At 34.8% G+C, this 25,366-nt stretch overlaps 1 protein-coding gene across 1 annotated transcript; it reads right to left on the bottom strand.

Moving 5' to 3' along the window:
- Positions 1-2,662: 2,662 nt before the first annotated feature.
- LOC140885527 (phosphoglucomutase, cytoplasmic) lies at positions 2,663-10,700 on the bottom strand. The gene is made up of 19 exons (XM_073292516.1): positions 10,562-10,700; positions 10,355-10,446; positions 9,315-9,396; positions 8,286-8,341; positions 7,341-7,454; positions 7,179-7,241; positions 5,870-5,989; positions 5,641-5,741; positions 5,264-5,323; positions 5,061-5,160; positions 4,809-4,966; positions 4,640-4,735; positions 4,464-4,527; positions 4,296-4,377; positions 4,008-4,183; positions 3,832-3,908; positions 3,617-3,749; positions 3,406-3,522; positions 2,663-2,937 (listed from the first exon to the last, which is right to left on the bottom strand). Exons 2-19 carry the CDS (start codon positions 10,433-10,435, stop codon positions 2,866-2,868), a joined length of 1,752 nt encoding a protein of 583 aa, XP_073148617.1. The 5' UTR covers positions 10,436-10,446; positions 10,562-10,700; the 3' UTR covers positions 2,663-2,865.
- Between the last annotated feature and the right edge of the window lie 14,666 nt (positions 10,701-25,366).

Here is a 25,366-nt window from a genome sequence, read left to right as displayed (position 1 = left end):
GTTGGGAGATCGTTGTTTATAATTTCCTACAACGTGTTTATGAAAAATTCTGATTACAAAATGAAATGATGGTGAGCAAGAAGAAGATGCATGCAGTTTAGGTGAGGGCCTTAAAATGAAGTTATTTTCCTTGCATCTAATATGTGCACATGAAATATGTATGAAAAGCAGTAAAATATGTATCATGATACATAAATACAACATGCATACTCAGCTGACAATCTCAGTCAGTTTTTACATACCTCTAGTAGTAGACTAAGTCTAATCAAAGTTTAGGTTCCAAGCCTACATACAGTCAAGTAATTGTCATATCACTAAAGATGTTTTAAAAGTCTTAACTAAGCTAACAAATATTCTTATATTTAAATAGGATTCTCGGACCATACATTCGTCCGTCGTTAGTCCGTTGATGTCGATAATCTAGTTTCTGCTCACACTTTGATGTTATTCCAGAAGCACCTCACTATTATCGTTTTTGGACCCTCTTATTAGACTACTCAAGAAGGGAATTTAGGAATTTGTGATTTAGAAATCTGCTTCGGATGCTATTTATAGGCAGAGTTCGGAAGCTCCGAACTCTGCAAGATAGCCACGTATCTGGCTGGCTGGGTTCGGACCTTCCGAACCCTGGATGCAATTGCTGAGTCAAAATGGTTCGGACACTGAGGGACAACTGGTTTGGACAGGGATCGGACGTTCCGATCGTGGGTTTGGAACTTCCGAACTGTTCCTCAACTTTCGAACCAACCATGCACACTTTGTTTCTTCCGAAGTTGGGGAGTTCAGACCTTCTAAACTGAGTTTTGGGATCTTTCGAGCTGCCCCGCCTCTGAACTTGAACAAGGGTTTGGTTCGGTGCTTTCGAACTAGTTTTCGGATCTTCCGATATCTCCGGTAGTTCTAAAGTCTAGAATTCATATTTTAATTCCATTCAATCTCTTGATTTGTTTAATTAGTAACTTTTAATCATGTTTTGCATTTAATCAACTTAATACTGAGTACGCGTTACTACATGTCAACTACTTAATTGTCCTCCACAAAATTTGGACTAGTAAGTAGGGGTGTTATCGAGCCGAGCCGAGCTCGAGTAGAACTCGAGCTCATATTTTACTACTCGAGCTCGAGCTCGATCGAGTAGTAAAATATGTGCTCGAGCTCGAGCTCATTTGTAGTTCGAGTACTCGAGCTCGAGCTCTTATATATATATATATATATATATATATATATATATATATATATTAAAAATATATTAATAAATATATATAATATTATATATATTATAAAATAAATAAATAAATAAATAAATATAATAAATAAAATAAAATAAAATATATAAATATTATAAATAAATATATAAATATTATAAATAAATTAATATATAAATATAATATTATATATATTATATTTATATTTATTTATTTATATTATTTTTTAATATATATATGTGGCTTATCGAGTAGCTCGCGTCACATAGTTTCAAAGCTCGACTCGAGCTCGATTGTATGCTCGAGCTACTTGAGCTCGGTCAAATCGAGCTCGAGTCAAGATTTGACCGAGCTACTCACGAGTTGCTCACGAGTAGCGCGGCTCGTTTACACCCCTACTAGTAAGTAAAGTAGGAAGATGACCCATGCACGGTTAAATTCTTGAAGCTTATCAAGAACCACTATATTGCAAACTCTGACTAATGATGCTCTTCTACGAAGAAATAATTCATTTTTTTTAAAAAAAAATGCAAACTTCATATATTTTTTTACTTTAAATAACCAAGTAAAATATAATTGAAAAAATATTTTTTTTTTCACATAAAAATTTGTATGAAACCATCTTACGATACATTCGACTCGACTCATAAAAAAATATTATATTTTTATTTTTAAAATTATTATTTTGAATTATATATTTGGATTGATTCGACTTATCTATAAATATAAATTCGTAAAATCATATCACAAAATACTTACTCTATTTTTTTATTGCTTCCCATCAAATGTATGATTGCAATTTTATTTGTTGATTATTTATATCACATCAATTAAATAATTAATTATTTATGTCGCACCAAATCATTGAATATAAAATTATAATAGTATACTTTGTATCGTTATTTATTTATAATTTATATAAATATAAATAAATTTTGAAAAATGTAAATATGTAATTTAACATATTATCCTATATTTAATCATCAAACCAAAAAAATTATCATTTATCATACTATTTCATATCTTACTCAAATATTTTAATAATACTAATATTGTATTTATCTGTTCAATCTCATTAATGGTTTTTGCATGTCAAACAGACTCAGGTAGTCTTTGACAGAGCTTTTAAGAAGCATTTCCAAGTTTTTTCTTCACAAAATTTTGAAATTTTATGAAATTTTGTTAAGGAAAAGTTTGAGAAATGCTTCCCACAAGCTCTCTCAAATACAACTTTACCACGGTCAGTCATCCTCACTATTATTTACCAAATCAATACATTTAACTCGCTTTAAATGCTTAAATCTCACGGGTTAATTTTATAAAACAAATCTCCGACTCTACTCAACTTATAAAAAAAGATGTGTTTTAAGATATGCCATCTCACAGACACAAACTCATTAGATCATATGACGATAATTAATAAACATACTCTAAACATTAAGGAGAAGACCAAAAGATTGAACAAAATATTGATGAAGGCACACCTCCCTTCTGTTTATTTATCTTCTTCCGCACGACAAAATCGTCTCGCCGTAAAATATTCTATCAAGATCAACTCTTGTTTCATGACACAGAAATTAACAGGTGCAGAATTTATAATCCAGATCTGTATTTCTTTTATTCTACTTCATACCATAGTGAAAATTTGTTGCTGCAGCATCTATGTAATAACTGTGGGGGCAGATCGGCCTGTATATTCTTGCATCTTAGAGAGCTTCAGAGCAACCTCAACCTGCAAGCCAACAATCGAGAAAGAAAGTTCGGTGAGGATGCAGATTTATACGCCATCCGGTTTATATTTCGAATATTCGAAACTCTTGCCGAGACTCTGAATATATTTTGGAACTGAATTTGATTCCGAATGATTTTGTTCAAACGATCAAGAGCTGTTAGTTTATTAATATTTTGTTATACATTTCAAATTACTAAATTTCACAAGCTCAAATCATGATTCAAATATTTACTTGATCTAGTTGGACAATAAATAAGTTCAAAGAGGATGAATCAAGCTGGAATCCGGACTATATTTCAGGCCAAACTCATGTTCAAAAAAATTCATTTTTAAAACAAAAATTGCCTGAAACCCGAATTCGAGATTGAATAAAAAGTGAGACGACTCGATTTTTGCCCTTTAGGAAGTTTGTTTTGAATATATAACCATATCATAATAGGTCATATACACCGAAATTAAGAATCTCACCAGTGGAGCAAGCGCTTCTTGGGAATCCCTCCCGGTCTTGGATGGATCCTTCTCGTATTGCTCGATGTAAAGCCGGATGGTCGCTCCCTCAGAACCCGTTCCAGAAAGTCGGAAAACCTGGTGCATTGTCCCAAATGGATCAGCATTGATATTTTTTTATCACAACATTTTCCATATCTGGCAAATTTGAGTTGTCTTTAAGATGATTTACCAGTCGGGAACCATCTTCAAATAAATATCGGATGCCCTGATGCTTCGAAACAGAACCATCAACAGGATCTTTGTATTCGAATTCATCAGCATTTACGACTTTAGAGACGTCTGAGCGTATTCCTTTCACAATACTGAAATTCATGGAGCATTGTACAGAACTTATCATACAAATTCAACAGAAATATAAAAATTTACGTGGAAAAGAAAGCTCACTCGTTAACTTCACCAAGCGAGGATTGCAACTTAACCAGATAAGCCATAAGTTCCTTCGCGCCACCAGCATCAACGTTCTTCAAAATGCAACACGTGTTTATCAAATGATTCAAGGAAAATATAATAATGTTACGTATAACACAATTTATTATGGACCAACTGAGTTTTGTGCACACCTCATAGTCATAACGAGTATAATAATGACGCCCATATGTAGCCCAATGCTGGGTAACAATGTCTTCGACAGTCACGAGCTTGCCTCCTCCGAGATTATCCTTGTTCTTATAGGCAAGAATAGATAACCATGCTAAAACAGCCCAGATTCCATCTTTTTCTCGTATGTGGTCCGAACCTGTGACATAAAGTGTGAAATGAGAAACTGCGGTGGTCATCTCATTCCAGTAGAGAAGATAAAATGCTAGTGATTCATCCGTGCATTGTGGAGAATTAAACGTTTATCTTACCAGTTCCAAAGCTTTCTTCACCACAAACAGAACACATTCCAGCATCCATCAGGTTGCCAAAGAATTTCCAGCCAGTGGGCACCTAACCAGCAAGAACAGAATTAGATCCAGAAAATTAGTGCATTAAAAGAACAAAATTGTTTTGTAAAAAATTACTTAAGATGTTACCTCAAAGAATTTCAGATTCAGGTTCTTCGCTACAACGTCAAGAGCAGCTGACGTGGGCATGCTCCTGCACAAGAACTAAATAAATCAAATTGTGCATTGTCCATCTACTCACATGCATTCAGAGTTGAAAAAGACTCGAAACACATGAATAAATGATAAAAGAACTAGAGCCAAACCTTGCAACTCCTTTTAGACCACCAGAAAAGTAAGGAATGGCTTCTACAGCATTTGCCGCAATGATAGCCACGGAGTCAGATGGAGTCACAAAAAACCTGACAGCAGCGCACAAGTCAAAAGCATGACATTAATGTCTACAAAAACGAACATAATTGTCCAAAGAGGCACCTTTTGCCAAGAACCATATTGCGGTCTGCATCTCCATCAGCAGCAGCGCCAAATTCTGGTGGCTCCTGCTCACTGTTTGTCTTACCAAGGCCCATACGTGCAACTAATTCTTTTGCGTAGGTTAGATTGGGATCAGGATGACCTCCACCAAAGTCTTCCTGCTCGGATTTCAGTCAAAAGAGAGAAAAATCTCATCAATGAGTCATTATTATAACTATGATTTAGTGAAAAACCAGAGCAAAATCAAAAAACCTTGGGCACACAGTTCAGTAGAGAGCTCTCATCTGCACCAAGCTCTTCCACAAATATACGTGTAGCATAAGCACCGGCAACTCCATTAAGAGCGTCGTAACTAATAGCAAATGCAAAAGTCAATGCAAAACCACAGACAGACTATTAAAGCCAGAGAAATGAAAAAAATATTCTACACGTCATCAAAACAAGAACATATATACCAGAAAGTGAATTTTGGAGATGACAGTAACTTCTGGATGGACTGGAAGTCAAAAATGGACCTGGAAAGGATCAGAAAACAAATGTTATAATGGAAGAGCGATTGAGTCATGAGATTAGGAGAATTTCCATTAAAAAGACAAGGCTGATACTAATTTCATGCAGAACTCATCAAAGCTAAATACTGGAATATTTATTAGTTTATTTATTATTTATTATTTATTTATTACTAGAATGACAATAATCTGATTAACTTCCAAATTATTTAGAATTTCAAATTTCCCATATTGAGTTTTATCATTCCCTATCAGAGCTATTACGGAATGCAATATTTTTTGTATAAATTTGGAAAAGTCCACGTAAATTGAAAAGAACATACTTCATCAATTTGACATATTCATCGGCTGAATCAAAAACATCAACATCAAACTGCCCCTCCGGACCAGCAAAGCTATTCAATCCTACTGTAGAGATATCCACCTGTAATGTCGTTTGAATGTCATGAGAAAAATGTTTACTTGTGAAATTTTATATATATGTATGTGTGCAAGTTCGTGCATGTGTTTCTGTATGCACAAATGAATATGAATTCCAAGAGTAGTTAATACATCCGGCAGGCCTTCGGCGATAAAGTATTCCTTAATTGTAGTAGTATTCGTGTAGATCTTGTCAGTAATTCCTTCCGGAGCAGGTCCACCATTCTCCATGTTGTATTTGATTCCAAAATCCTGTTAAAGAAAGATATAAATATGGATTAAAATAGTCATGTACAACACAAGTTTTGTAACATGTAATATTGCAATCATTTGCTGTTAAAGAACGATTATATCCAGCTAAACATTTAATACCTCCAACATTGATGAATTCAAGGACGAGTCAAAGCGTAAACCGGCATACGAAAAGCTCTTATTACACTGTCAGCTTCTTTAATAAATTATCTTTTTAAGAGCAGGCCAATTACACACCCAACTAAGCATAAGAATAAGTTATTTTAATATTGTAAATCTATTGGATAAAAGTAGAATGTGCAAAGTTTTCCAATTATTTTTCCTACTGTAGCTGTAACACAAGTCACCTTCTCTGATGCTGACCATTCTATGCCACTCTTTATAATTGCAAACCATTCCATCTCAGCAATGTTCACTTGCCACATTGGGTTTACAGAATATTAAAAGACTCCATAAATTGACCAAGTTTTAATTCAGCAATACAGATATTATATATTGAAATACCATTATTAGTATTAAACATAAATTGACCAGTTGCTTCAACAATATGCGAGTGTGTGCGTTTATTAAGCACTCAATTTTGACAACTGTTTCTGGGATCTGGAAACCCATAACAAATTTAGTGCAACATACTGTCACTGCGTTATAGCATAATACCATAAATTTTTTGTGTTCAATGGCAACAAATAAAAGTGATCAACAGTAGCAAAATACAGTTCAAACAAATGGTCACTTCAAATATTCATGACGATAATAAATAAATTCAAGTCAAATTTGGTTTGAAATTACAGATAATAGTGAAAGAGGCATTAAGATAAAGCGGAGACTGCAGGAGAACGAGCACCACTTCATATTTATAATCAATGAACATGGGTGAAAATGAATATGTCCTTAGATAATTTAAAAGTTCTTAAAAGAGTTCCTGTAAGATATATAGTAGCTAAAAAATTGATAATCAAACCATGAACATTAAAGTGTGCGTCAAACAACTCACTGTGGAAAACAAAATCCAAATTCCTTAAAATACTTTGACTGGACGGATGACAAGGTTTGGGTCTGAATCGTCTGATAATATCCATCATCATTTCACTTCATGAGTTCGATGATGATATATCTCCATTTCAAAAATCCACTCGAAATGCTTCAGGACATAAAAGAATATAGAAGACCTGGAACATCAGGAAAATACCTCATTGGGCCCGCCTGGGTTATGGCTTGCTGTCAGTATAAATGCCCCAGTTGCCTTGGATCCCTGCTCAGGTTTCACAAATAGATTTTTCAAAAATTACAGTGGTGAATGTATGTGAAAATTGGAGAAATGGTTCCATAGAGTTTTCAAGTTGTTGCTTACGTCATGGCCTACTCTTTCACGTACAACGCAAGATACGGCAGGAGTGGACAGCAATCCATTTTGACCAACCCAGATACGCCTTACTCCACTAGCAGCAGCCATTTTTATGATGATCTACCATTGTAAAAAAAATCATAATAATAATCTCAGTATTAAGGAAATCATCTCAAACATCAATTATCTAAAACCCAGAAATAAAGACACTTCATTTATTACAAGCCATCAAGATGAAATTCCTTGATAAAAAAGAACCAAGAAAAAATTATTTCTTTAGCTTGGGAAATACTTTCTCGTTCTTCTTCAAAGACTTCAAATTCAAAGAATGCATGAGAGATGCTCTCCATCTAATTGTTCCCTTTTTTTATTCCAAAGTAATGACTTGTGCATCTGGATTAACGAGTAACGACTATTGTAAGTATGACACCAGTAGGCAATGTCCTCTATGCAGCAAGAGCCAAAAGTAAGCTTTGTCATTTACAATTTTCAATACGAAAATCTTATCGAGTATTAAAACAAAAAGATACGAGTGTTTGATTAATTGCTTTATTTCTTTTCTTATTTAAAAAATGTTCAACCAATTTTTCCTCCCTGGTGGGTCCAAATAAAAATATTCAATCTTCACATCTCAAATTTTCCTCACCCAATTTCCATCCCTTCTTTTTATCTCAATCATATTTCTTTTGACATATCTAGTCAATTATTATAAATGAAATTCCCAAAAAAAAATAAAAGAAACTTCTTTGTTACACACGTCACTTAAATTAATAAACAGATATTTGTCAAGGTAATTTCTAATTATGGTGTCTTGTATTAAAACAAGACAAAAAGAACTTACATATAAATTATACAGAATTTCCATTGACAATTGACTTCAATAATAACTATCCAATCTATGACTGATAAAAAAAACCGTGATTATTCTGCACACAAATTTTACAGGTGTACCTGTATAGCATCCTTTGAGAAGTAGCGACCATCACCAGATACAACAAGTGTAGCACCTAAAAAAGAATCCAAGCAAAGTAATGTACTTATAGCAATTGGTATCTATTTAGTTCATGGGTGTATCCATGTAGTATCTACATATAGGTTTGTGTTCGAGCGCATGCATTGTTTGGAACCAGTTGATACAGATGTAAGTGCCTTTTCTTTCTCGTCCATCACTCTTTCGATAACCAAATAGTAAATGCATTCATACGAAAAGTTCTCAAACAGGATAATCAAGTCATATACAATCCAAATTATAATTGCTCAAAAACATCTTCCTTTAGTTAATTTAGAAAAGTCCCAACAAAGGAGCAACTCATAATGACAAACACGAAATAGAAGTGTAACTGTAACCGTCACATTTTTCTTATTTTTACGCGGAAAAGAATCTAAGACTCGATAAGTTGTAAAAAAACTTATCGTAACAAAGAAAGACCGATGTGGGAACACTCAGAAGACTAATAATATAAATGCAAAGAGCGGCATTTTCAGCCTGCAGATAGCTTGATAATACTATATACAGATTTCAAATGATATTGTTTCATACTTTCATTGCTGTTAGATATTCAATATCAAAAGTCCCTAGTATGACCTCACACTGACATGATTATACTTTATATTATTAAAATCAGTACGCATCCAAATCAAACGAAATGAATGCATTGACAAGTGCATGCCAGCATCATGTACAGACACAGGAAACTTGTTCATGTATTCCTCAAGAAGAGTCAATCATTTAATATGCATGATAAAACGACAATATCTATCTGCAGACTATTAAAAAACATTAGATCTATGTTGATCTTCAATTTTTAGTAAACACCGCACTGCCCTTCAAAACCAAATATAGTCATTCGAAAACTGCAACAGAAAAAGAGATGCAGAGTCCTCTACCTCAGAATTCATGACAATACATTTTTGGTTCAACTCTAGAACAGGAACAAGGGAATTCGAAAAATATAATGCATACGAATGAAAAACACCAACCTCTCACTTTATCAGCTCCAAGAGCATTAAATGTGGACTGAACAAAGTTTTGCAAGTAATGTGGTTGCTTGAATACCTTAACCTGAATCATACATGACAACTTTATGTCAGATTCAACCATGAGAGACACCAACCACTACTTGAGACTAAAAGTCTACTAAATTAACCACTTTGAAAATTCCAAAAATAAATGCACCAGGGTCATCTCTTTAAATTATTGCATAGTAATTGCTTAACCTGGACTCCTCACTCAAACATGACTGACCACCATTCCAAAATAACTAAATATACTTTCTGTTAATACTAATCCCGGAGACTGCATAGAGGGGAAATTTTCATTTTGGCGTTCTGTGATCTTAGCAGAAACCACAAGATTGGGTTCATGCGAAAAGTCAATTAAAAACATAACAATTATGACACTCATTTCGATCACTCTATGGTTGATTGTCGGAGCTATTAACTATTTACTTTTCTTTTCTAGAAGATGACCACGCCAATCATTCTATTTTCTGCCAATCATTCTATTTTCTTTTCCATATGATTCAATATAGATGATTGTTGACATTAAACATTCATGTAGCATTTGCACCAAAGGGAACTTATGTATGCCGATCCACCAAACAAAAGCAGAATTACATAAGATCTCACATTTATATCTGTATATAATGCGCAAAGCAATCAGTGATTATGGCAGCATGGCATGAGATTCAACCTAACAGGATGAATTTTATCCACCTTATGATGCTACTCAATGATGTCAAAGCCATTAGATCTACAAAATTTGATTACAAAAACCTTATAAATAACACCTCAGATCTTGTTTTCATTAGCCATTCAAGTCTTTCACCAGAAAAGAAAAGAGAAGATCACACAACACTTGAAATGCTTATCAATCAGCAGTAACAAAGAGAAAAGACCACATTTTTAACCCAAAAAATAAACATAAACGTCCCGCAAATCAAAAGGTCCTCAGGAAGTTCATATCCGAAATAAACACAGGATCACATTCCGCACCCCCAAAAAAAAAAAAAACCCCCCACCTTCTTCCTAAGACCAGATGTCCCAGGTTTCTGGCCCTCAAAAGGCGTGGTTTCGACGCGTACAACTTCGAACAACACCATCGTCACTCAACCTGAAACACAACCCAAATTCAGCACGAAAACAAAGAAGAGGAAGAGAACTTTAACGGGCTCAAGCTAAGATCAGAATATGAAGCATCAAGAATTGAACTGAATAAGATCACGCACACGGGTCTGTGTGGAAATGTGCGAAAGAATCTTCCGGAAATGGGATGAAGCGATGAGAAGGTGACGGATTTGGAGCGAGTGTAAACGAAGAATATTTAAAAAAGAAAAAAAAAAGGTTGGGAGAAAAGCAAAATAAAGATATGAGTAATGGGTGAGAAATGGATTATTCTCGGCCTCATCAAATATTCTATATATTCAGTTCTCCGTGACCCATCAGATACCCGCATTTCACTCCTCTTTCTTGTCTTAGTGTAAATTTATAATGGATGAATTTTATTTATGGAATTCAATCTTACATGTAAGATTTGATGATTCTTAGGGCTTCTCCAACCCAACACCAAATTGGTATAAAACGCCAATTTGGTGTTGAGTAACACTCCTGTGCAACGGTCTCATTCGTGAGACGGGTCAACCCTATCCATATTTATAATAATAAGTAATACTTTTGACATAAAATGTAATACTTTTTAATGGATAACCCATATAAAAGACCCGTCACACGAATATGACCCGTGCAACGGTTGCATACAAGTGTTTGCCTTTGGTGTTGGGTTCATTCCTCCAACCCTGCGCTATACTTAGCGCTATGTTGGAGGAATGCTACAGTGTTGCAAGCGTAGGATTTTCTTTTTTTTTTTTTTAATTTTTTCCTTTTTTTTGTAATTGTATACGTTTGTTTTTTTAAAAAAATCTTTTTTCTTTTAAATTTTCATATCTTTAAATTTAATATATTTCTTTTAATTTTTAATTTTAGAATATTTTGATTTAAAATTTTAATAATCAGATTATATTTTCAATAAATGTATAATTTTTTTTAAATTTTTTATAGATAATTACATCACTTGTTTATTCTTTTATAATATTATATTAATTAATAACATAATAATAAATTTATAAATTATTGTTTTTATAAATATTTTATGGAATAAATTAGTTAAAAACTTTATTTATGTAATAAATAACTAAATTTATGTTTTTAATTATAAAAAAATAATATTTTAATATAAATATTAATTAAAATTTTACATAGAAAAAATTATGATACATTTTAAATAAACAGTTTTTTTTAAAAAGACTGAAATTATAAAGGCGTCCTACTACGTTTAGTAGGATGCGCATATTAAAAAAAATAAATTAGATTTTTTATGTAGAAATTATTATTTAGATATTAATGATATTTAATTATTATGTTAAAAATATTTGGTGGAATAAATTAGTTGTTGTAAATAAAATAATAGAAAATATTTCGAGAATATTCTTTTTAGTGTAGAGTTTAGAGTGAATGGGTTGGAGATGGTTTTTGTATTTGGTGTAGGAATTACACTATCTTGAAGTTAGTGTTACACCAAGATAGCGTAATGGGTTGGAGATGGCCTTAGAAAAATAGAATGTGAGAAGTTGAAATAACACATCATTAAAAAAATAAAAAGAGAAAATACAAAATTTATTTTTAATTTGATCAAGTGAAAATGGCAAAACTACGTCTGAACAAACGCTTGACAAAACAATGGTTTTAGCAAAACCAATCTAGTAAGTCTTGTATGGGGATGACAATAGAACATGACAAGGGAGAGTTTATCACTCCATCCCCATCTAGCGGTGGTTTTTCGATATACCGTACTAAAAATATTGGTATGAAAAAATTCATACCGATATCGATAGCGAAATTTCGAAATTTTGGTATGGAAAAAATCCATATTGATACCGTATAGATACCGAAAAAAAATTCGTTATACCGAAAAAATATATGTATATCGAAATAATTTCTGTAGGATATGCCAAAAATTCGGTATTTGATCCGATATGTAAGCCCTATCCCCGCCCCATTTTTGGCTCTGTCTAGTCGGAAAATCCTAATCTCCAATCTCACAGGAATTAAATTTTCATCACCGTCTTCGTTTCCACTTCAGACCCCCATTGAGTTGGTCGAAAAAAGGATTTGTGCGCAATTGCGAACACAGGCAGCGACGAGAATCACAAGAAACTTGACAAAAATGGTTGGATTTGGTCGAAATCCTTCCTAAGCTAGAATTCGTTCCATCTTATTAGGGATGGAAAAATTTCTCAAAATTCTTACCCTTTTCGAATCTCATCTATTTCTTGTCCCAAAAAAAAATTCCGACATGACGTATTCTTACCCGAATTGTCAAGATTTTTCCCATCTTAATTAATATCGAGAGAATGATCAAGAATAAAACATCTTCTCGACTAGACTCCCGACCCTACCCGAAGTAATATTATTAAGGAAAAACTATCAATAAATCCCTACAAGAAAACAAAAGTTTCTCGTCAGTCCCTGTGGCAGTAAACATTTATTCTCACTCGCTGACAAAAGTCTGTCATTTGTTTCAACTCCCTACTTAAGTCCAAAATCGAAAATACACTCAATTTCTTTTAAAACCCAACAATATTATTTATTTAAATTTTCAATAATCAACACTACGGAAGAACATTGTGAAGGAGTTATTTTCCCTAGCTCAAACGACTTCCTGTTCGACGAGATGACAGAAACATTGATCTCCGGCGACAAGCTTGGTAATACAAACGCTATCAGCGATGACGAGGGGAATAAAATATTTGAAAGTGAAGAAGGTAGAAGATGGGTGGTAATGATCAAAATCGCTGAAAATGAAGAAGGAAAAAATTCCAAAAAAAGGTTTGAATCACCTGCTAAACTTGATTCATGGCGTCCAGCGGACACAAGAATGTTAATGCCAAACTGGTATTTACTTTATCCGATCTCTTTTGGTTTTCTCCCTGATTTAGGTCATCTCCAACTCATTACACTATCTTGGTGTAACACAAACTTTAAGATAGTGTAATTCCTACACCAAGAAGATTAATGGATCTTTTAACTTACTCGAGGTGGAAAAATATGTGAATCCTGCTCTAATTAGATAGCTTATGTTCTTCACAAGACTGCAATCAAGACTTGGACTCCGTCCACAAATTCCACCTTTGTCACCAAGCATCAAGTTGTGGTGCTGTTTGCTATAGGAACTGGAGCAGAGCTTTTAACTTTGAAAAACTTGTGTTTTACTACAGTTATGAAATTTCTGTAAGTCCACCATGGCATGAAAGGGGTGAGGCTATAACGAGCAATTTCTTGGATGGATACCACAAAGGCACTAGACCAAATAACATTGAGTTTGGCAATGGCCAATGAAAAACCGGTAATCCACAATCTCAGTCCACATATATTCATCCAAAGGGTAAGAAAAGTAGAAGCGGTCTCCAAAAACAGTTGCTGGAAAATAAAATTGATGGGGAAAGAGCAAAGGATTGTACATCTCAAAGGGAATGTTGGCATTGTCACTGGTAAAAGAACCACTAGTGACCAGAAACCTGGGCTGGAGACAAGTTATCCTCACATCGTCCAATATTTGAAGAAAAGACTTGTTTTGGTTGGACATAAAGCGAGGATCCACTGGTGCTCTGACATGTCCAGGTGAACAGAAAGGTAATAACACCTCCCTTCATGAAGAGTATGGAAAAAGGTAACAAAGAAGTCACTGGACAAGGTGGTGGTGCAATGTGCTAGCGCTTTACTATGAGAGGGACCTATGCTGCTGAGAGAAAGACTCTGGATATTTTGGAAAAAAAAAAAGAGAAAAGCCAAAGTTAGAAGAAACAGGACACCCCATGGATCTTACACAAAGGAGTTTCCAACACTCTCTTGTTCAAACCACGATACAACGACCCCGAAAACATAACCCCCAAGTTGAGCACATTCCCAGTGCTCAATGAACGAGTTACAAGCAAGTACTCAGCTGAGGGACGACCAGAAGCGGGATAGAATAGGAACTTACACACGAGAACCCATAGGAAAGAAATGTGTTCCTCAGAAATTGGTGTCCCATAAGTGGTGTACCAGGTCCCTATGATCGAAGCTTATGAAGTGTGGACAGTGTTCTCTTTAGACAAGGTGTGGATATCTTTTGACAGAATCAATCCTATGACATCTAGACCTAGAACAAGGAGCTTCAACAAGTGAAGGACATCATGTCGAGTAATTGTCATTGGAGCACTGGCAAACAAAACATAATTGCTAGGGGGAGCCTAGAAACAGAGAACACTCTCTAGAAGACCCATTTGCAGGGGAAAAGATTCTTTGGTGAGTTGAATGTAATAGCGCAAACCCTGGATTTTCCACATGGTCCCGAAGTGAGGCTCTAGCCCATCAACCCAAGTCACCCACTCAAGGGAAACAATGCCAAGATTTGAATTTTGCAGCTTTGGTCGGGGGTTTCAGGGAACTAGACAAAAGCGAAGAGGACTCGGACAGAGAAGCGAGTGGGAAAATTTTTTTAAAAACTATCTTGTGGAGAGGAACCTCTACGTATGGAGGGTGGATCGCAGTGGCCAAGATCTCAGTGAACTCGGGTTAGTCAACAGAGAGGTTCAAGGGTCTGGAACCAAACTACGCAGTCAACTATCCGTTCTCAAATAAAATTCCAAGAAAAGAGCAAGGAAAAACCATGTTTACTTGATCACCTCTAGGTTTTTCGAGGCGGCAAAAGAACCATTGGTCAGAAAAGAAGCCATGCATGAGTTGATGAATACCCATCCCAGGAAACCAACGAGAATGAGGTAAATAATAATATTTGTTCATTCTTTATCATGTTTTACAGGTTCTCGATGAACTGTGATAAAGAAGAGAGAAAGATGAGGGAAACATATGTGAGAAAGAGTAGAAGCAACCTCGAAGAAACCCTATCCGGTCGGCGACTTGCAGAAATGAAAATGGAGGTGTGCAGAAGCCAAATGAAGAAGACACGAGAAGAAGAATGGTTAGGAGAGAGGAATGACTTCGAAATAGGGAAAAATAATGGCAAAACTCTGATTGATGGGATTGAATAGTGCGAGTATCAAGGAACGAGAAGGGCGGAAGCCAAATTTTTGAAAAATCAATAATTTGGTCGGCCACTCTAGGCCTATTTTGGTTCCTCGTACTCGCAGATCCAATACACTCCAAAGCCAGCCCACACAAATAGAGGATTCAATCCAGGCTCGATGTGGCAATTATTTGACCCAAAAAAAAATAAATCATGGTGCAGCCCAAATCAAAAGAGAATCATGTGTAGCCCAATTTCGGAAAAGTCATATAATGCAATAAAAGAAAAAAATGACCAAGAAATGAAGCAGCCCACCATAAAAGATGAAAAGCCCAAGCCCGAGGACATGCAGCAGCAAAATGAAATTTTAAAGAATAAGTGTTAAGTCCAAGTCAAAGCAAATTATCATGGAATCATAGGGGCAGAACGTGACCCATGATACAAAGTGAAGAGGTGGGAAGTTGCCCAAAATTGAGGAAAAAGGAGATGGCAGAAGTCACAATCAATCATTCAACAATCACTCAATCTAACATTTTTCTCAAAAATTACAGCAAATTCATCTGCTTAAATTTCATAAACTTCATCATATTTTTATTTTTTCAAAATTCCGATATATATTTCCAGTTTATGTTTTCCAGATCTTCGAAATTTTAAGTGTTTTATTTTCATGTTTTTATGGCAAATTCTTGTCCATATTCAATATCTTAGTGGCAAAGTTAATTTTTCGATTGGTATTAATGAATTTTATCCAATCTATTTCTTGCGTTCTTCGTTTCTTTACTAGTGAAACTAAGACTGACGGTGAAACTGGAGCTCATAATCGTTTGATTTAGAAGTTAGAAAAAAATTTCTTTGCTTTTTGTATTTTGGCACGCACGTGCCTAGGACGCCCGCAACACACCCATTGTCATTTATGTGCAAACAAGCTTAAAAGTTATCAAACTTATTTTAACAACTTATAAAATGTTTTTTAAAAAATTGGGTCACCCTTGATTTTTCAGAAATGAACTTATTTGAATATATTTTTTTCTCCATTTTTTCCTCATATATTTTTTTAAAATACCCACCATGTCTTCCATCTATTTTTTTTTACGCAATTTATCAATTTTTTTTCTAAATTAAAATATAAAATAGTTTTACTTTTTGTAATATATGTTTAAAATTTATGATAAAATTCTAAAACTATTTATATATATATATATAGGGATAATTTCCAATTTGGTCACTTATTTTAGACCCAATTCCTGATTTGGTCATTCGTTTTTATATCGACCCAATTCAGTCCCTCGATTTTCATCGTGTTTCCACAATTAGTTCATCCATCCAATTAAACGTTAAGACTAACGGGAATGACCTGCTAAGCCCATTCAAGCATTACTTTTGACTTCTTCAACCTGTAAACGCATCTTCCTCAATTTTTCTTACTTCCACGTTTGTCCAAATGTGACGGTGGCCTTCCAGCATCTTAGGGTTTGAGATTCAAATTCTTTGAATCTCTCTCTTCCCCCGTGGATTTACTGTGTTATGATTTGGAGTTGGTCAGTGTTAAAATCATTCCATGCAATTTGGGTGCTCGAAAATCGTCCAATTAAGTTTTTTTGGGTTAAGTTTTCTTCCTTCTTCTTGGGTTAGGTTTTATTCTTGGTATGCTGTCAAAAATTTAAGTTCTTTTCTTTCTTAAAATTGTAGCAATAGATATCCGCTGCCCGAAGATCAACCGCAAGGATTTCTTCCCCCACCACGCAAACCTTTCGCCAAACGTCGGAAGAGGAGAACATGTATTGCAGTCGAAATCTTCTATATATCTTCAGTTAGTTTTTGCTGCTGCTGGTTTTTTTTTCATCTTCTTGATTTTCTAGATATAATTTTAGAACTTGCGCTTGGGTGGATTTACCTGCCATTCATTTTTTTTAAACTTGCGCTCAAGTGTTTCGACTAGTTTTGAAAGCTCCTTGTTAAGTGTTTCCATGAGTTGTTGTATTTTTCTAGACAACCTCCTCCGGATACTAGATTTTTTGTCCTTTCCAGAGCCAAACAACCCATTGGACGAAGCCCAGGTATGGATATCTTCCGTGTTCCTAACTGATAAATTTTAGTTATTAAAGTTGAAGTTATGGTAGCGCTTAGTCGTGTCGCGCCCAAATTACCCGACTCCAATCAGATAAACAAATTATGTAGCAGTGAGAGTAGGGATCATTCCCACGAGGAAAGTAAAATTTATATAGTGTTCTTAAAATACTTAAATAATAAAAGGGGATTTTTTGAATTTTACTAACTACTATGCAAGAATTAAAATAAAAAAGATCAATAAACTAACGAGACTTGGTATCGGTCGACTACACCCTTGAAATTATTCATTCGATCATCGATTCCCTAAAAAAAATAATTAATTCACATTGAATATTCATCATTGGAAATTTAATTCCCGTTTCACCTTAATTTTAGTTAATTAAAAAACAACATTCTAAATTAATCCTTACCCCATAAATTAACCCGATAACAGCAATCTAGATTTAAATCCACGGTAGCATTCGAATGAGTAAAACTAATGAAGCTAGACAACACAAACACCAGCGGTTGTATTTAATCTAGTTAATTGTTGTTCCTACGATTTAATAAATTCAACAGCAGAAAATATTAATCATAGTTGCTTCACAAATTAGATGATTCAAACAATTACGGATTTGAATTATAATTTAGCTATAAGTTGTATAATGAAATCACAGGCCTATAATCTCACATACAAGCATGGCAATCAATTCAAAACAACTCTTGATATACAATTTGGAATTAAACAATTGAAACTTGAATCTCACAAATAAAATAACTCAAGGGTTCGTCTTCCTCAACCAAGTACTAAAACTTAGCCACAACGATTCATGAATTTTCTAGCAAAATTCATGAAAGAAATTTAAATCTAAGAAAAATAAAAAAAAAAAACTAGCCGCCAAGATGTTTCTTCAAGCTTCTAGCCGTCCAAAGATGATTCAGAATGATGCCCCCAAACTCTAAAATTCGAGATATATCTTTTAATTAAGGCAAGAGTCCTTAAAAATAAAAATTCCTAAATTACAGATTTTTTTCCGAACAGCACCTCTCGCTCGATCGGCAAGATGTTGTAGATCGAGCGAGCAAAAATTTCCGAACCTACTGTTTAGCAAATACAGCGGCCGCTCGATCGGCAATATGTTGCAGATCGGGCGAGCAACTTTTCTCCTAGCGAGCAGCGATTTTGAAAAATTCATACAAGAGATCTAGCCGTTGGATTGAGCTAAAATTTGGACAGCAGCTTTAAAATATCTTAAATTTTATTCTGAACGGTGAAGATCGGATTTGTAGCTTTCTATAATTAAAAATGATTTTTGGATCATTACTGCTCCGTAATTCTTCTCTTGCGCAATAACTTTTCCATCTTTTCCTCTCTTGTTGCACATCTTCTTCTTTTGTTCTTTAATTTCTATTTTTTCCAGTAAAATGCGATATACTACACAATAAATCCGGGAGTATGTTATGCATACATGATAAATAAAATAAGAACAAAATTCTAAATTACAACATGTAAATGCATGCAAAACAACAAAAAAACAATATTAAAATAAGCAACACAAACATGAATATCAAGCTACACCTGCCTAAAATTTCTGGTACTCTTCAAAAAAGTACTTTGATAGTCTATGAGGAAGCTGATAAATTTTAGTGATGAAAGTTGAAGCTATACGTGCCTAAAATTTTTGGTATTATCATCTTCAATATTATGAGAGTTAATTGAATATTTTGAAGGAGACTTTAAAACATCGATTCTTAATATCTCACAACGGTGAGTTGTTTTAATTGATTATAAGTTGTTATTGTATGTATAGTTCTAATCTTTTGATAAACAAGATTAAAAAAAAAAATTGTTTATTTTACAATGTAGGAAAAACATACGTTATCTTTATTGGAAGTGAACCAGATGTTATGACACGTGGGGAGAAGCAAGTACTAAAGTTAACGGATATAAGGGTGCTGCCCACCAGTCTTTTAAAAACAGAGAAGAGGCCAAAAAAGCTTATCATGCGTATATGGTGAAACAATCTGCGTCGACTTCCTTTCGGAGTACAGGAAACCCAAGTTCACATGCAACTTCAAATTCAAGGGCTGAAGCATCCTTTCGGAATACAGGAAACAGTGCACATGCAACTTCAAGTTCAAGGACTGAAACATCCTTTCCGGAATATAGTGAACCTGAAACATCCTTTCCGGAATATAGTGAACCAAAGTTCACAAGCAACTTCGAGTTCAAGGACTGAAGCATCGCAGGCTGCAAATTTAAATAAGTTGGAGGAGATGGAACGTAACTTGGATGAGATAATGAAGAACTTCAATCTGCTACAAGAGAATTTTAAAGCACTAAGAATTACTAAAGATAACTAAAAGTATTATTGCAAGTTGTTGCGTATGTTGAATTTAAATATATAACTTATTAGGTTGGAAACATTTATCCAGTTCTGAGTATTTTATGCTATTGTATGAGTGAATTCTTCCCTTTTTCTATTTATAAATTAATGTTTTCTTTAAGGTAGTGACCTTGATTCCTTTTTCTTGTGTATTGGTTGGTTTATGGGGATACATCGTTGAAACAAATCACTGTATGGTGTTAAAAGTGCAGTACATAGCAATTTTGTTATTGGGATGAAATCACATGTACAACTGTATGTGTCTCTATCTGTAATAATAACTACCACATGATCGGTTATGGTAAGAAATACTTAATGTGCGACAGAGGTAAAACAATAAACAAAAATTACTACCACTTGAAAATCAATGTTATTCAAACGATTCTTTATTCATTTTCTTTATCCATCAGCAGAGGTAAAACAAGTTCAAATTCAAATAATACGATACAAAATGATACAAGTTGTGGGGCCTCGGGTTAATAATCCCAAATCTTAAGGGGCAATTAATAAATAAGCATCATTAATTAAACAAAGAAGGATTAAGGATCAAATTTTTTTAAAAAAAAAAAAAATCAAGCCCTGCGCTCGATCGGAGCAATTCGTGCGATCGAGCGCACACAAAAGTTCAAAGTTTTTGTTTTTCAAATTCAGGCCGCGCTCAATCCCACGTAGTCGTCAGATCGAGCGCACTCCAAAAACATAATTTTCTATTTTCGAAAATCAGGGGCCGCGCTCGATCCTGCGAGTTCATGCGCTCGAGCGTGCTCCAATTCCAAAAAAATTTGCAGAACTTGTTTGCTGTCAAGGCATGATCATTCAATCAAAAGTAATACAAAACCAGCTCAAGTCATGGTTTAATAACTCTCAAACATGCATATATCCATGTACTAAGTTTCTAACAACAATCCATGCGATTATTACATCAAACTAGTCGTTCAAAAAGCAACAAATGACACAACTATCGCAATTCTCAAAAGTGTAATTCAACCTACATTAAAATATCATGTTTGATGCATCTAACATTCTAATTTCAGCTATAACCCGAGTCCACAAGTTGCTACACTCTCTCCTCCCAAGCTGTCAATGTCATCTTTGACCAGCTCCTGCCCCCTCTGTTGCCATGCACACATACAAAACAAAACAACAGCCGGATAAACTCCGGTAAGAAATCATTCTTAGTATAATCGACATATAAAGCGTTAAATAAACACATCAACTCTATTCATAATCGACTCAACAATAGAGTAAATAACGCATATATCGATCTAGAATTGATTCATAAACCGTCATTGCCATCAAGATTCGTAACCGATCTTGACATGGATATCCATCTATCGTAGTCATTCTTGACTCGAAAATAAGGCCGCCTCAGACCTTGGCATAGAATCAATTCAATATAATATCATATCATTATCATATCGACTCAAACTCAAAGATCCACTACCTGTGATGGATCGACAACATCATATAAAATCAAAGCGACAAACAAGTATGTGATTTTGGCGGGACAACTCAAGAAACATCATTCTCGAGTTTCAAATCCCTGACTTGTGATGTCGTCATTATACCTTTTGTATATCTCGGTTCTGACTACTTCAAATCTAAAATATAACATCAAAACATATATATCAGATTCCATTCAATCTTACCAATTCAGAATCGAATCAAAATCATCATCAGATCATCAATCAATATCATTTCAAACCTCGACTAATTCTTATTTGATTCAACTCGGCGTCTTGATTTGTTAGCCTTCAAAATCAACTGAAACTGAACAATAAAAATTTTATAACATCTTCAACTTCTAAACAAACATCTCAGCTCAGACATAGGCTATCAAAACAGTCTCAAAACTCCAATCGACGGCGTAGCGATTGAAACTCGATAACCGACGAAATACCGAAATCATTTCTAATTATTTCAATTCTTCATACGTATACTCAAATCCATAAAACATCATCCAAATCATCTTATCAGCAGCCATAATAAAAAATATACATGTTGGACTCATGACTGAAGACAAATAACATAAACTATTCAATCTGGTTTCAAATATACGAACGATAGAATGCCAAGAACAAGTTCATAATATCAAAATCTGATATCTGCCAAATAATGATTCTAAACACAATTAAAACATCACAATACTTACATGAGATCGAAGCCCTCGTTGCAAGGATTCCAGAACAATTTATGAAATCGAAATCGGATAACCGGATCAAAAGATACGGCAAATCAAAAATCATGAAATCAAAGAAAATTGAAGAACTTCGGCTCTCTGTTCAACTTTCTGAATTCAATATCCAAGATACACGTGACATGCTGAATATTACACTAAAATCAGATAACTTCAACCAATATTGCAATTTAGCCCCTCAATTCTTCAATATTTGCAATTTGGTCCTCGGCCCTTATTTTAATTCAATTTCAATCCTAATTAATTTAATAATATTAGAATTTAAATCGAAACTCTAAATATTCTCAAATTAAATATAATCAGATTAAAAATTAAATAAGTTCGGATTAAAGCAAATAATCCCGGGCCTTACATTTCTCCCCCACTAAGACATGAGTTCGTCCTCGAATTCATAAACAGTCTAGATATGCAGTCGGTATAATCATAAGAATAAAGAATAACAGAAAACTGAATAAAAACTCGCATCAGTGAAACAGATAAGGAAATCTCTGCCTCATGTCTTCTTCAACTTCCCACGTTGCTTCTTCAACTCCGTGCCGACTCCATTGAATCTTTACCAATGGAATGATCTTCGTTCGGAGTTGTTTTTCCTTTCTATTGAGTATCTGAATCGGCTGTTCAAAATAGCTAAGAGTTTCATCCAACTCAGCTTCATCCGGTCGCAAGATATGAGATTCATCAGGTTGATACTTTCGAAGCATCGAGACATGAAATACATCGTGTATACCAGATAAAGAAATAGGAAGAGCGAGTCCATAAGCAATATTGCCTATCTTCTTGAGTATCTTATACGGCCCAATAAATCGCGGAGATAACTTTCCTCACTTGCCAAATCTAACTGTACCCCTGAACGATGAAATCTTCAAGAACACTCTATCTCCCTGTTCAAAAGATAATGGCCGACGTCGAACATTCGCATATCTGGCTTGTCTATGCTGCGCTGTTCTCATTATTTGCTGTATCAACTTCACCTTCTCAGCCATTTGTCTAATCATATCCGGCCCTAACTCAGGTACCTCAGACACATCATCCCAATATAATGGTGATCAACACTTCTTCCCATATAACGCTTCAAATGGTGCCATCTCTATACTCGTCTGATAACTATTGTTATAAGAAAATTCCATGAGTGGTATAGAATCTTGCCATGTAGTACCAAAATCAAGTACCACAGCTCTTAGCATATCCTCGAGCGTCTGAATAGTTTGTTCAGATTGACCGTCAGTTTGAGGATGGTAAGCGGTACTCAAATGTAAGCGCGTACCTAGAGCTTTCTGTAGGCTATGCCAAAAGTGCGAAGTGAATCTTGGATCTCGATCAGATACTATCGACTTTGGCACACCGTGTAGTCTTACCACTTCTCGAATATAGAGATCTGCCATCTGATCATGACGATAAGTCATTCGGTAGGGAATAAAGCACGCAAATTTTGTCAATTTGTCAATGATCACCCAAATAGCATCACATCCTCGGGATGATCGTGGCAATTTCGTCACAAAGTCCATGGAAATGTGGTCTCATTTCCATTCAGGAATAGACAAACTCTGTAATAAGCCACCTGGTTTCTTCTTTTCAGCCTTCACCTGTTGGCAATTCAGACATTTTGACACAAATTCAGTCACATCAGACTTCATGTGTTTCCACCAGTACTGATTTTTCAAATCATTGTACATTTTACTGCCTCCAGGGTGAATACTGAATCGACTACAATGAGATTCCTTCAAAATATTCTGTCTCAATTCTAAAAGATCAGGAACAACAATTCGGTTATTAACATACAAAATATCATCATCACTAACCTTGTACTCAGACTGATGTCTTAATCTGATCATTTCAATCGACCTCTGAACATTCAAATCAGATTTCTGCGCTTCTTTGATTCGAATCAACAGTTCTGGATCAGCACTGATAGCACAAATTCTCATCGGTCTCCTATCTATCTCAAATATATATCAGAAATACAGCAATCTTCAATCAAATTCGATACACCTATAGTAGACAAGGATAAAGCACATACCTTCCTACTTAGGGCATCTGCTGCTGCATTCGATTTCCCTGGATAATATTTGATTTCACAATCAAAATTCTTCAATAAATCGAGTCATCTTCTTTGTCTCATGTTCAGCTCAGATTGTGAAAACAGATACTTCAAACTCTTGTGATCAGAAAAGATTTCAAACTATTCACCATATAAATAATGTCTCCAAATTTTTAATGCAAAGACGATAGCTGCCAATTCAAGATCATGAATTGGATATCGGACTTCATGTGGTTTCAGTTGTCGAGAGGCATAAGCGACAACATGTCCTTTCTGCATTAAAATACATCACAAACCTCGGTGAGAAGCATCACAATATACAACAAAATCACCAGTACCTGAAAGGATTGTCAAAACTGGTGTTGTAGTCAACCTCTTCTTTAGCTCAAGAAAACTGTTTTCACACGCTTCAGACCACACAAACGGTGCATTCTTTTGTGTAAGCTGTGTAATAGGCTTTGCAATAGACGAGAAGTCTCGGATAAATAGACGAGAATATCCTGCCAAGCCCATAAAACTTCTGATTTCTGGCACAGATGTCAGTCTCTGCCAACTGATCACAGCTTCAACTTTACTTGGATCAACTAAAATACCATCTCCTGATATAATATGACCCAGAAAAACCACCTGTTTCAACCAAAACTCACATTTGGATAGCTTAGCATACAGTTTTTCTTCCCTCAACGTCTTCAAAACTGTTCTCAAGTGATTAGCATGATCACACAAATTCTTAGAGTATATCAAAATATCATCGATAAATATAATCACGAAATCATCTAGATACTTTTGAAATACTCTATTCATCAATCCCATAAAACTGCTGGTGCATTCGTTAGACCAAACGACATGACTATAAATTCGTAATGGCCATACCTGGTTCTAAATACAGTCTTAGGGATATCCTCATCTCTTACCCTCAATTGATGATAATCGGATCGTAAATCAATCTTCGAATATATTGACGAACCCTGCAATTGATCAAACAAATCATCGATACGAGGTAAAGGATAGCGATTCTTTACCGTTGCTTTGTTCAATTGTCGGTAGTCAATACACAGTCTCATCGATCCGTCTTTATTTCTCACAAATAATACCGGAGCGCCCCAAGGAGAAACACTCGGTCTGATGTAACCTTTGGCTAATAATTCTTCAAGTTGCTCTTTCAACTCTTTCAATTTAATTGGTGTCATACAATAAGGTGCTTTTGATATCGGTTGCGTACCTGGCATCAATTCAATACTGAAGCCTATCTCTCGATATGGAGGCAATCCCGGAATCTCATCAGGGAAAACATCATCG

Source organism: Henckelia pumila, chromosome 2, assembly GCF_033568475.1.
Source record: "Henckelia pumila isolate YLH828 chromosome 2, ASM3356847v2, whole genome shotgun sequence".
NCBI lineage: Eukaryota > Viridiplantae > Streptophyta > Magnoliopsida > Lamiales > Gesneriaceae > Henckelia > Henckelia pumila.
The sequence above is the reverse complement of the archived record's forward strand: the minus strand, read 5'-3'. Positions and strand labels throughout refer to the sequence as shown.

Bases quoted from the DNA above. Each gene is read 5' to 3' on its own strand.
- LOC140885527 (XM_073292516.1), bottom strand. From the start codon at position 10,435: ATGGTGTTGTTCGAAGTTGTACGCGTCGAAACCACGCCTTTTGAGGGC. The intron at 9,397-10,354 runs GTGGGGGGTTTT...TGTATGATTCAG, and splicing joins CATCTGGTCTTAGGAAGAAG to GTTAAGGTATTCAAGCAACC. The intron at 4,184-4,295 runs GTAAGATAAACG...TTTATGTCACAG, and splicing joins TGAAGAAAGCTTTGGAACTG to GTTCGGACCACATACGAGAA.